General features: G+C 36.5%; 1 protein-coding gene across 8 annotated transcripts in view; it reads left to right on the top strand.

The window, feature by feature from the left end:
* The window catches only part of DMD (dystrophin), a 1,922,593-nt gene that overhangs the window by 871,410 nt on the left and 1,036,942 nt on the right, over positions 1 to 14,241 (top strand). For all 8 annotated transcript variants that reach the window (XM_019529123.1, XM_019529125.1, XM_019529122.1 and 5 more), the window contains 4 exons: positions 2,785 to 2,907; positions 6,144 to 6,281; positions 8,883 to 9,035; positions 9,957 to 10,139. In XM_019529123.1, the coding sequence (XP_019384668.1) occupies positions 2,785 to 2,907; positions 6,144 to 6,281; positions 8,883 to 9,035; positions 9,957 to 10,139 (597 nt within the window). The remainder of the gene's footprint in view (positions 1 to 2,784; positions 2,908 to 6,143; positions 6,282 to 8,882; positions 9,036 to 9,956; positions 10,140 to 14,241) is intronic.

A 14,241-nucleotide genomic window follows, 5' to 3' on the forward strand; every position in this document is an offset into this window, starting at 1 on the left:
TCACTACACACATATATAATAGCAGCATCTAGTGTGGGATACTAGGCATCAGATTTTCCTTAGTGATTAATAATGAATAATAACAAGTACAGTAAAAATGAATAGCAAACAACAAATGAAAACTTTAAAAAGAAAAACATTAAAAATCATGATATATACATACACACATTATATTGGTCCTTGATAGCAGACAATCTGCTAATCAATTTCACTGTCCCTAATACTTCTCGTATTCTGAGTCCAATTAGCAGCAGATTGAATCTGCCTTCTCTAGAGCCCCTGTATGAATCCAACATGCTTGTGTTATTTTTTTTTCCCAGCAGGCACTCAGCATAGGATGCCTGCCTCTCTGGCTGAGAGAAACTTCATCCAAATTTCCACTCAGCACTGGACAGATTTGTTACCTCACTGAACCCTGATCAGTTCATATTTTCAGTAGGACAGTCCATTTCAGTCTACCAAACCTTGTGCTCATTCACAGAGATTTCTCTGAAAACATCCTACTCTGGGACCCAGTTGCCATGCACACTCCAACCAAGTTGCAAGGAGAAGGAGGTTTTTTCCTCCACTTGACTTCAGTGGTATCCCCAATATCACTCCAAGCCACCATTACATTCCCACTGAATAGATCCAAGAGGGTCTCACTGACCTATGCAAGATGGATGCATTTTGAAACTTTCCCTTCTACAGTACAGAGGACTTAAAAAGTCACACCAGAAGCTGATTCATTTTGAACCAACATAAATAGAAGGAAAGGAAAATAGCAAAGTCAGGCTACCATGAGATTATCTATGTAATAACCCACCTTCTCCCCTCCCCTCCCCAGTTCTGAATGGAAAGTATGTGATGTCATAACACCCAAAATGGCTGAACAAATGAATACAGCGAATGGTCATTTCATTTATGCACTAGCAATTTATACATTATTTTCTTTTTCTAATGAAAGAGATCAGAATCATGATATATAGAATGTTTAGCCTCTCATTTAGAAAAAGACTGCGTAACATAGGGAAGCCCTACAGGCAATGGTTAGCCTGAATTTTTATTCAATGAGATGGAAACATTTGGAAATGGAAGGTCTGATAATTTATGAGGATGTATTGAAATTCTATTCTCCCTCCAAGATGAAATTTGAAAAGAATACAGAAGAGTTACCAGTACCCTATAGATGTCTGAAACTGGGTCCTAATATTGGTCTGGTAGTCTAGTATAGTACAACAGGTTAAATCATGCTAGGCAGGCCAAATGGCCAGAAGGTCGCAACTCATAGACTTGTACCAATATGCCAACATCATCTAGTGAGCGTTGAGATAGAATAGCACCTTGCAGGTGTTCTGGTAGGTTCTTGAAGATTTCAAGAATGCCTTGTTTCAGAATAGCTCTATTGTGTGGACTTTCCCAGAGGTAGGGAACCTAGAAATTTCTGTATCCATGGTACTCAAGGACAACCCCAAACTATAGAGCTGGGATCTGCATGCTTCCAGGGTAAGCGGCTCCTGAAGTACATGGTGCCTGAATTTCCAGGATGTGTAGCATACAGCCAGAAGACTTGGATGCTTTTAGGACCCGGAATCAGCTCAGTCCCACATGCAGGGATCAGGGTCCTGCCCTGTCTTGATGTAATGCATTTCCATTGTTATTTGGTTGATACCAGTTGACTATACCTCTTTTGGGATCTAGAGAAAGGTTGGACATGGCACACTGTCTATAACTTGTTGATGATTTTTCATCTAGCTGGAATGTTTCCAAAGCACCCTGAGTAGCTAAAAATATATATCTTTAAGTCTAATATTTATGCAAGAGTCATCCAGAATGCAACAAGGGTATATGCAGTTAAAGCTAGGAAACAAAAAAGTTCCCCTTGTTAATCTTTTGATATTTTTAGCTCATAATAAAGTGTTAGAATACACTAATGATCTTATAGTAAATTGTAAATATACACTCATACATCAAATTTTCCCCATGCAGTTGTACATAATGGAAAGCAAGAAGAAAGTTAGATTATCGTTATTTGTAAGGAGCCTTCAGTTATGAATTCAAAATTTAAGGCAGTCTAACAAGATTAAATATGATAATTTGTATAGCATAATAGCTATGGGGTTATTTTTTGCCAAAATTTAATAATTTTTTTGTAATGACAACTGAGGTCTTTTTAGTGAGCATTTAAAAAAAAGTTACAAAAGAGTTGTGGTAGGGTCATTGGTATATTATATTTAGCTTATATAGTGTATAATAATCATTTGACATCATTGACATACCTTACGATACAACAATAATTTCAGAACACTAAAAAAATTTTCATGTAATTGTTCCCAGTATAAGGTGGTAGTATGTGGTTATCCACCTGAATAGATTCCTTGTTGTTACACGGGTAATCTCTAACAATTTATAGCCATGTAGTATTTCCAGTTAATTAATTCCCGTCTCCCACCAAAAAAACCTGCCACATTGTATATAATACTAATTGCTTGAACTTTTTGAAAACATAAGATGTATGAAAATCAGGAGTTTTTTTCTCATTGTATTTACCTACCATAAAATTTCTGAATTATTAGCAGTGTAAATTTTATCCATTATTGCTACATGTTTATCTTTATTTGCATCTTTAGGTACATTGATTAGTTATGTTAAACATATTTTATAGCATATTAGTTGGAAACATTATGTCTGCCATTAGAATAGCAATAGGAGGTAAAACAGATGGTTCTTTTTTATTCTATGTTCCTAATAAAAATATTAAGTTTGTGTTTTAAATCAGTAATCATTCTCTATCTCTCTTTTTAGGCCTTCATTCCTTTGAAGGAATTGGAGCAGTTTAACTTTGATATACAAAAATTGCTTGAACCACTGGAGGCTGAAATTCAGCAGGGGGTGAATCTGAAAGAGGAAGACTTCCACAAAGATATGGTAAATTGGTTGTGATGGAAGTATTGAATGAACTAGGAATGGAAATTTAAAAAAAACTGAAGCAGAAATTAGAAACCTTTGCAGTTGCATTTAAATCATTAGACAGGAGGACTTAGATTCCGTTGGTCTATTATAAGCTCAGGAAGCTCAGTTTAGCATTTAGTATGAGAGATGCTTTATTTTTATAAATGCATTTAAAGATAACTCTATAGCAATTCTGAAATTAGTGGCTGTGTGCACACATTTAAATAATCTGGAATAATTCTCTCAAATTTGTTCATCTGGTAAAGAAACTTACCTAAAGCTACATATAGAGACTTATAAATACTGAGGCCCAGAAGAGTTGAGACCTGACACTGCTAACACTGTGTAGCCATGGCAGGGGAGCCCTAATACGCACATCTCAGCACACTTTGCAGGCTCCTTTAGTCTGCTTGGCAATAGATGGCAGCAGTTCATAAGGTAACCCTGACTGGCTGATCTAGACTGCCCACAGTCAGCCTGTGTTTCCTTGCAGCATAATGTGGGGATTGTGAATGGTGTGTGTTCTTCTCCTTGCTGAAGAAGCAGAGTCCAGTGAAAACCTTATCTCCCTGGGAAGGGAGAAAGGGATGCTGGAAGACTAAGTTCTCTTCTGAGAGAAGTCAGATCATGTCCATACATTTGCTTTCCCAGGAGAAAAAGCGTGAACATCTATACATTGGTGGGTTCTCCTGTGAAAGCCGCGACTCTCTCAGGAGAAACCAAATGTCTGTATGAGGCCAGTGTTAACGAATTTGTTTCTTTTAATAGATAACACTCCTTTGAAGGCAGTTCTCATTTCAGGTAGCTGTTTTGAAGGCATCAAGGTCACTTTCAGGGCAAATCATCAAATGGTTTAAATCATTATTGAATCACAATGAGTTTTGAGAATTTATACCAGTTGAGTCTTTGCCCCTTTTTAAATAAAGATGCCTAGCTCCTTCTCCAGATAGATTTCAAATCCTGAAGTTCTCAAATTTAGTGGCTTAAGGTGACTTTTACCTTTCTGGACATTTAGGGCATGTCCACACATGCAGGCATGTGCACTTGCATCAGCTCGTATAGGAGTGGCACATATATGAGCCAGGGATTTTTGCCTCAGTGCACATGCCCAGACAGGCACTTTGCTGCGGGGCAAATTGTGCTGGTTGGGGCAAAATAAACCTTCCCAGCTCCTCCCGAATCTGCAGCTGGGGGAGACAGAGGCTAGGTCCAGCACCTGTGCTGGCCCCAGCAATATAAAAACCTGCCCTGGCCAGCAGCTCAGGGCTACTTGCCCTCATGAGCTTATGAGGCCCAGATACTTGGTACCTTCAGACACCACCCCTTGTGCTAGCTGGACTGCTGAAGCAGCCCTAACCTGGAGTGGCCCTTGCCCCCTCTACCCACAACAACAGTCTGGCAGCGGGGCTGCTGCCTGGCTGTGACCTGTTGCCACCCATGATAGCATCTGCTCCCTTGGACCTGTGCCCCTGCCAGACCGAGATGGGGTGCCCCCACTCTGCCATTTGGGCAGCCCAAATTCTCTCATTAAAATACCCAAAATAGTGATCTTCCACTATTAAAATGAAAAACCGTTATATATAGTAAGGGCAATGTTTTCTTTATCTATGTACAAGTGTAAATCAGTTTTGGTGGGGCGGGCGTTAAGGGGATTTGTGGGTGGGTGTAGGGTTTGTGGGGGTGAGGTTTGGGGGAGTATGGGGCTTGTACAGGGGTTTGTGGCTGACTATGTGGATGAGGGGTTTCTGGGGGTGCCTTGGGGATGTGGGGATTGTGGGGGGAAAGTGGGTGTGGCATGCCTGTGTGAAGGAGCTGCTCAGGAGGGGTGGGTCCTCTGCCCCCCCCATGATGTAGTCCCACCACACAGCACATGAACTGCCCCCCCACTACAGGGCCCACAGCTTATCCCTTATAGGGCCCTGCCCCCACAGGGTCCCGTTCCAGCCCCTCCCCAAAGGGTCCACAACTCACCCCCACAGCAGCAGTAGCTGTCTGGTGGTCAGGGCCTGCTGCAGCCAGAGCCCCCAGTGGCTCGGCATGACCTCTGAGCCAGCACTGCTTGTGCTGCTCACTGTAGGTCCAGCTTGGTGTGGTGTGGTGTGGTGTGGTGTAGCATGGGGCCATGTGCCTTCAGGCATCCCCGCACTGCTTGCGCTGTCACCCAGGGCCCCACGTCATTCGCAGGGACCAGACGTCACACCAGGCCGGGACCCGACTCCAGCAGCAACACTCCCAGACTCGTAGTGTGTGCAGGGAGGAGGAGGCACGCAGTGGGACCCAGCCTGGCATGGCTTGCTAGCATGCCTTTACACAGGACCAGGCAGTGCAGTTCTGGGGTTTGAGGCTCTTATGCAGAGATGAGCTAGCTGCACAGCCTGGGCCAGGTCAGGCCAGCAGGGCACATTTTCCATGAAGATTAAGTGGTGATGTGCCATGGTCTGTTGTAGGCACAGTGCTGTGTCCATGTGCCACTGCCTGAGCCTAATGGAATTTCCAGGTACCAAATTTTGAGTCCACACTGCCCATATGCAGTGAAGGGAATGTTTTTTTTTGTTCCCAGCATGCATTTTGTAGCATCTTAAACTGCTTTGAGATGCCACAAGAGGCAAGTGCATGCTAGTCTGGACACACCCTTAAGGGGCATTTTCAAAGGTGCCTTCTATAAGAACACATTTGCTGTCAGAATACTTATTAGAAATTGAGATGATGGTATTTTAGGACAAAGAAACTGCTCCACTGTAAAGGATACTGAGCAAAAGACTGTTGTTGAGGTTTCTTGGAACCTACTTCTTTAACTGTGCATTTTTTTAAATGAATTTCTACAAACTATTGAAAAAACCCATTAACCAGTAAAACTTATGATTTAGACATTTATTGTTTTGTAATTTTGGCCATAAGGAAGTGATATTTTACCTTTGCCTTTTCACCTTTCATATTTTTCATATACTTGCAAGTCAGTCATTATCTCTGGACAGTGCAAGAAACAAAACATTTTTTCCAGGCCTTCCTTAATTATGCAACTCTAAAGTTTGTATGCTTGATATTACATTTAAAAAACCATTGTATTTTTATTATAGCACACGCAAGTGCACATTGGGCAATTACTTTCCAAGAGAATATATAGAGGTTTTATGTATATATGTCACCTAATGTTTGTTTATGTAATGATTAGATAGATTAAAATGTATATTCATTGTAATTTTTTTAATCAGACTGAAGACAATGAGACTACTGTAAAAGAATTACTGGAACGGGGAGATACTCTTCAACAAACAATCACAGATGAGAGAAAGCGAGAGGAAATAAAGCTAAAACAACAGCTGTTGCAGACAAAGCATAATGCTCTCAAGGTACAGGAGCGAAACACATGTATCTAAAATAACATGCCTTTTTCTTCATTTCAGGGCAGTATTCTGTTAGTATAAATTAAGCCTAATTAGTCTGTTGGAGCCTAATAAGTGCAACTGAACATACATATTTGCTTCTACATTCCTGATGAAATGTTTTCATCTCTTGAGGATTTGTGGAAAAAAGTTATTTTAAACATCTGAATTAAAGGGTAAAATGTTATCCCTGGACCACTGCAATTTTACAGGCAGATAACTGCTAAATTTCAGACTGTGAGATTCAGTTACCTAACAATATTTTTCATGATGCAGCCTACCCTGTGCATTTTTTCCTACAGTATTCCACACACTCAAGCTCAGAGAGAAACATTTCTCACAAATAATTAAAATTTTTATGCTATAGAATTAAATTACTGAACTGAACAGAAATATTTAACCTGCTGGAACTGCATGCCTTAAATTTTAGGTGTTACTGATAGCGTATGATTTCAAAGTAACTGCTGTCCCTCACTCTGTTCATAACTGTGATAAGATAAGTATGCCTGCCACAAGGTCTAGTACTCTGGTACCTGAAGTCCAATGCTATACATTCAGCTGAGTGCAAAATCACTCTCAGTGATGTAGCTTTTTCATGATTAACTATTTAAATGACCATACCCTGTCTGGAATTTTAATTAGAATACAGTGGCCACATCTACAACCAATGCTGACTGCACAGTAGCTTGTTACTACTGTGCAGAAGCATCACATGGCACGAAACATGATGTGATGCTACTGTGTAATACTAATGAGCTACTGCAGTCAGTGTCACCAAAAAGCCATTTGGGGGATCTACTGTGCAGTAATGCCAGTTACTATGCAGTCATCTAGTACTTGTGTATGCAAGTACTAAATGACTGCACAGTAAGAACTGTGCGGCGAGCATCTCGTGTAGACGTGGCCGTTTACGTGGTTCTCTTTTTTTCCATATTGCCCTCGCTCTATCGAGCATATCACACTGTCATATTATATCACAAGGATTTTTTTTATACTTATGGTAGCTTAAAATCAAATCAGTAATAACATTTTCAGTGTTCCAGTGATATGCCCTGTAATGATAAAATTACCTTATAAATAAAGTAACTGAATCTCGATGACTCTTTAAGGAGAATATTCAGTGCCATAAACAGCAGCTACAGGTTCTATCCAATAGTTTGTTTATCAGATTTATAAGGTTTTATTAGATGTTGGTCAGGGATTAAAGGCAAAGCTTATCAGATATGCTTTAGCAATTCTTATGTTCTGTTAAGTCAACTTCCAACTAGGTGAAATAATTGTAGTTATTTTACTTTTCTCTCCATCTTGTCTGTTAGTCTTCAGGAAGATGTTTTTGGGCTTAGAAATATGGCATGTTTACATTTAATTATTATTTACATTATTAGCAAAGTAGTGCCTTTGCTTTCCAGGTGGATCTTTTAAATGTTCACAACTCTGTATGAAATAAGAAAAACAGACACTTGAAGATCCTATTATGCTCTATCCATTTTAGTGAAAACTTGGCGTTCATAAGATTTTCCTTTAAGCAATCCAGGATTTAATTTGTAATTTGTACTGAGATGAAGATAGAAAGCTATATGCAGAATTATTATAATGTATTGCCTTTAATTATGATAAAATGGAATTCAGATCCGCGTTATTGTCCAGATCGTTACTAGCTGTGTTTACAAGGAGTGGGGTAATTGATTTTCTTTTGGGTGACTCAATGAAAGCATTCAACCTTGGCAGATAAAGCTCAATGGAATATTGAACAGTTTAAGGCAATTCAAGCTGAGTATTTTCTTATAGAAAATTATAGAAAATAAAATAACTTTTAAATTTTTTGTTAATGGTAAGTTAGCTATGTACAAATACATAATAAAATACAGTATCCCTTGATTTATAGACTTCCTCCTTCAGTAACATTTAAGTAAAAAAAAATAATGCTGTGTCATTACATATCCTTGGTAATACTTTCTGCTCAAGTTACCAAAGTGATGCTTTAAAATAACACTATCTTAATGTAAAAATAGAAGTTAGACATCACCTGTCATAAACATGAAGCAGTTTTCACGTGTAAGCTGACTTTTGCAAAATCTGTTTATATAAAAAATATTTCTGCATTGAAATGGTTTTCTCCTGAGTAACCATTCAAACTGCACAGGCTTTAGTTTCTCAAGATGCTACAAAGTATGGCAAGCTCACCTATGGCTAGATTTAAATTGGGCTGTTTCCTGCTGTCCAGTAAGTATTTTGCAGCATGACTGTCTCATAAAATGCTGGTATTTTCTTAAAATGTACCTCAGTTTTAGCTGCTTGACTAAATTCTTCTTATGTAGCATGTAAACAAGAGACAACTGTAAAATGTCCCATAATAATCAAAGTAGCTTACAGCAAATGACAAGAATATATATATAGTCTGTATTCAGTTAACTTTTCTACATGACTGGAACATAAATGTCATAAGTTTAAAAAAAACAGGTACTTGTTGTAAGCATTTTTTACTTATTTTCTGCAACATATACTCATGCCAGTGTGTATATTGTAAGTCTTTTAATGATATTCTAATAATGTCTGCACTGTGAACAGGATTTAAGGTCTCAAAGAAGAAAAAAGGCTTTAGAGATTTCTCCTCATTGGTATCAGTACAAGAGGCAGGCTGATGACCTAATGAAATGTTTGGATGACATTGAGAAAAAATTAGCCAGTCTACCAGAACCCAAAGATGAACAGAAGCTAAAGGTAATGTTGTTTTGGGATGACAATGGTAGATCTTTGAGACACTATTTTAATAATTTGAAATACAGCAAATATACCAATTCTTTTTATATATTTATATATAGAGAGATATATCTACATAACAATGCAGTACATCATTTTTGTGTTTTATTGAATAAATATTGGCAGTCCTTGTTCAAACTAATATATTTCTTTGTTGTATTCTGTTTCTTGTATTCTTGTAAATGTTATATGGGATGTTATAAAAATTATAATTAATACTATAAATATTGTTTGTTAATAATGTGGACAGTGTGCACTGTATTAAGAAACATCAAATGTTTTCTAGTAAAAATTGTAATTGACTTTGTGTATCTTTGTTCCAGATGAACAAATGACTTATCAGTATATGGATGACCTCTCTCTCATGTTAGCACATTCATTTTCATCAGAACATATTCATACATCATTGTCAAAACTCAAAATATTTATTTACATGATATCAAAGATTTTTATGATTTATTTAGCATTGGCTTTCTTTTCTTCATTCTCTGAGTTTCTCACAAAGTTAAAAAGGAGTTAATATATTCACACACTCTCTCAACACTAATTGTACACAATATGTTACCCTAATAGACAATGATATCTCCAGTTGCCCTTCACAAAACACTAGACAGAACTAGGAGAAAAAGTATTGGCCTTTGTTGAATAATTTTAAGAATACACTAGTTATCAATATCTTTAATGACAATTTGCTGGAAAATTCTTTAATCTCAGTTTTGTTTTGTCTAAATGTAAAGTAAGACTTGAAACAACTGTACTTTTGCTATTGTAACAATAAAGTGGAAAATCTTCAAAATTACAGTTTTGACATTTTTGCTAATTCTAAGTTGATTGATCTAGTTAGCTAACTGCCCTGGGCCCTGTATTGGTTTTGCTCACTAGGAAATTGATGGAGAATTGGAGAAGAAGAAAGAAGAACTGAATGCAGTGCACAGGCAAGCTGAACGCTTGTCTAAGGATGGGGCTGCAAAAGCAGTGGAGCCAACCCTGATACAGCTCAGCAAGCGCTGGCGAGATATTGAGAGCAAATTTGCTCAGTTTCGAAGACTCAACTATGCACAAATTGTGAGTTGTTACTGGCAAACCTATATGTTTGCAACTACTACTACTAACAGCATCCTACTAACAGAGTTCCAGGTGCAATACCAAGTCCTCAAATTTAAAAAAAAAAATTTTGTCAACAAATGGGAAATTTTATATTCCAATAACATAGGACTCTTGTTTTCCATTTAGTTTTGAAATTGCCCTTTAATAAAACTAATTACAGAAAACTCAGCAATGAAAACACATTTATTTTGTTGCCTCATTCTTTTCCCATAACATTACCAGTTTAAATATGTCAGTTTACCATGCATTTATTTTTTCAATAAACATGTGTACTTCGAAAAAATGTATTTTTTTCAAACTACACTACCATCCCATGCAAATTTTAATTCCATTTTTTTTATGTATTCATAATGAATAATATACATATGTAGGAAGAGACTGCAAGATTTCTTCTTATACTACTTGTATATGACTACCTCTTCAAATACTTCAAGTCTTAAAAGAAGATTTTAATCAGAAGTTGTTTTTGTTGATAGACAGGGTAGAAGCATCTGTGCTATAGCAGGATCTTAATTATATACAGGGAATGATGATTATTATTTGTTTATCTTTATTAGATGATAGAGGGGAACATCAGCTGTCACTATTTTAGATGCATATACAAAATGGATTCTATGAAATATACTCATTGTAACCATTTTTTTAATATTCACAATGTTCTATTTTTTTCATTTGCTCTTAATATGGAAAATTAATCTCATTAATATAATTGGTGATACCAAATACAGTTTTGGCATCTTGTAGTTTTGAGGAATGTTAGGGCCCTCCTACATGTTCACATTAAATCTGGATAGAAAACAGCTATTGAGTTGTTACACATTTTCAAGCACTAACTTTGCAAGTGGTTGGCATTTTTTTATAGCTGGCTAATTCATTTTATTGTGTGATAATTACTTTGCATGTGTGGCTGGTCTTAATTTATTGCACAGTTGACCAGTTAATTACATAATGATATGTAACATGTAGCAGGGTGCCCAGTGGTAAACAGATGTTTCTACAAAAATTCTTATGTGGAAATTTTTGCTTCAGTATTGGCATAACAGATATGTTACACCTACAGGACAATAATGTATTTCCATTAAAACATTCTTCATATTATACAAATATTGAACAAGGTTTTAAAAAAGCTTGATACAGCAAATAACCTTTTGACTCAAAAAGTCTTTTCTTCAACGCTCTGATTTTCTCAAAATGTGCCTTTTTATTAAACAATTAGAAGTAAGAATAGCATTCAGCATGTTTGTGCATTGATAAAAGTAAAGAAATAATGGGTGCATCTACACAAGATGCTACATCACCATACCAACAAGCTATGTTAATGTAACATCAGCGTGCACAAACTGTTATGCTGACACTACTGCACAGTAGCAATGAGCTATTGTGTGGTATGGTCAGAAATGTGCCATGCACTGCCAGGAGTGTGAAGTAACAGTGGATACTGTGCAGTAATTTAGTACTAAAGCAAGTACTAAATGACTGTGCAGTAACAACTGCTCAGTTGGGTGCAAGTGTAGATGTGCCCACTGGAATTGGGTTATTTGTTACTAAATCTTGTTCCAGACGATTACTCCTTTCAGTTCATTTTGACATTGAGCTAGATGACTGTGAAAAACTGCATATTATTAAAATGTGAATTCTGCTAAGGAAAGATTCTTCTTGTTTTGCAAAATGATCTTTTTTTTCTAATGGATATGAGTATGTTTGTGTTAATAACAAAATGGGTGATAAGGGTGTACATTTTCTTCACATAGAAATATTCTGATTGAGTTGTGCTATGTATGTAATTTATTATACACTGTGACAGAGAATTTGTATGTACTTTTAAAACTGTATCAACAAATCAATAAAAGTGGTATTTTTTTCTGCTTGAAAATATGGAAAAGTAGTTAAATCAGGAAATAAGACATAATAATTCCTATAGTTTATACAATCTATTTTCAATGACTTTCTGAGTTTTAACATGCATTCATTATATTGCCTATCACTATATTTTTAAAATATGTCTCATTCAAGAAATGTTAATATTTGTCTGAATGAATTCAATCACTATTCAATGGATTTTCATAGGTACAAACCACTTTCTTTGGTACTTCCCATATTTTGTGAATGATACTTTGCTATGTTTGTGACTATGGCAGCAACCATGCAAAATTTGACTAGAATTTTAGTATAGGTATCAAACCTGATGAAAATCAGCATAAACTACTAGATTAAGTTTGAGACTAGAGTGAAACTTTTGTGATCAGTCCAAGCTCTGGCTTTGACATTGTCTCATTGCAACTGGCTTGACCAGTCTTTGATTCAACTACCCTTTAAAAAGAAAACCAAAAACAAGATAATATTTACCTACCTCGCAGGGTTGTTGCGAGGATTAATTGATTAATGTTTGCACAACTCTTTAAAATTCAGAAAAACCAAAATTGCTTTATTCAAACTGTTCATTAAAGTGAAAGAAGACCTGCACAAAAAAAGTCCCAAGTTGCTCTTCACATTATCAACCAACCAAGTAAAACCAACAGTCACCCAAATACCTAAAGGGAAAAGATTAAATAATAAATATGCCCGTTAGAAACTCTCAGTGAGATTCTGTTAACAACAGATGATGCACACATAAACAGCTGCAAGTGGGATATTATAAAGCAGTAAAGGCTTACTTGTACAGTAAAAGTGCTGCCAAGGTAGTCAATGCTTGAACTTCAGTATGAACACAGTGTGTGTGTGTGTGTGCGTGTGTGTGTGTGTGTGTGTACATATATATAGTTAGTTAGATGAGGAAGATGCAAATCTGCATGATCATCCTTTAGAATGCTTGATAGTCTTAGTTGAAAGAACTAGGAAGGAACTTCTTAGAACTTCTGTATTGTGCTAAGCGTATTTAGTATATATTAATATCAAATTAGAATAACCTTGTTCCTTTGAACCAACCTCACTGCAACTCTGTTAGGGAAAAGCCAGACAAAAGATTATTGTGCTTATTAATCAGAGAAGTTACACTTGCTATATTTTCTCTGTTTATCAGTATACTTATATATTGTCTCATTACTTTTAACAATGACATATCACGTACTCAAATCATGAAAAAAGAGGAGTACAGCTGTTTTACCTCCCGCTAATGCCAGAGGAGTTCCAAATAGTTTTGCAACAACCTGTACATTGCATAGTCTCTTTGAGTTTGACAATTTATAAATAAAAATTGTCTGGTGCATTAACTGAAGTGTTTTAGAGAGGAAATGACAAATATAAGCCACTTATTCTGCAATGGGATATTAATATGGCTATGTTGAAATAACAGATTACACAGATACAACAGACAGCAGAACTGCACAAATTATGGAATCACTGGGAGTGATGGGGAGATAGCAGGAGAGTAAAAAGTTGAGGAGGATATGCCATTTTAACTCCCAGCCCAGTTATTGTGCATACATAGTAAAACTAACACAGCAGTCCAAATTCTGTTGTTGGAAGTCAACACTGTCAGACTGGAAAGTGCACATCTGAGGACATTTTTAGCTCTTCTGTGTTTAAAAATTCAAATATTATTCAGTCCTATCTCTGCCAGGCAAATTAGAAATTGTGAAAAGCTTGATGAATAGTGGAAAATAGAGAATTTATGGTCTGGTTTTAATGATCTGTGTATCTACAAAATCTGCTGAATTAAAAAGATACAGGTGCTTTAGACCATTGCAAATTAGGGTCTCAATAGTATTTATTGTCCATTTTGTGAAATAGAATTCTGCCCTAAGATAAGTCAGCAACTGGCTTCATATGTTATAAAACCAGGAATGAAAATGCACTAATAGTTTTATTTATTATTATTACTGCTTAATTATTCTTGTGTGCCAACACAAACCCAATTTCTTAATTCGGTTTTTAAATGCCAAAAATTCTGATCTCTGATGTATGTTCAAATTTCCCATGGAAGTGATTTCTTGGCCTAAATGTATTCAACCGTTCATTTTCTTAGCTATTTGTATTACTTGATATTCTAGAAAAAAATTTCCACAGAACAGTAAGTAGGTAATTTTTTATAGTTTTTCAATTAATTTTCAACCATTTTGAC

The sequence above is a fragment of the Crocodylus porosus genome, unplaced genomic scaffold, assembly GCF_001723895.1.
Source record: "Crocodylus porosus isolate Cpor-Errol unplaced genomic scaffold, CroPor_comp1, whole genome shotgun sequence".
Classification (NCBI taxonomy): Eukaryota; Metazoa; Chordata; order Crocodylia; family Crocodylidae; genus Crocodylus; species Crocodylus porosus.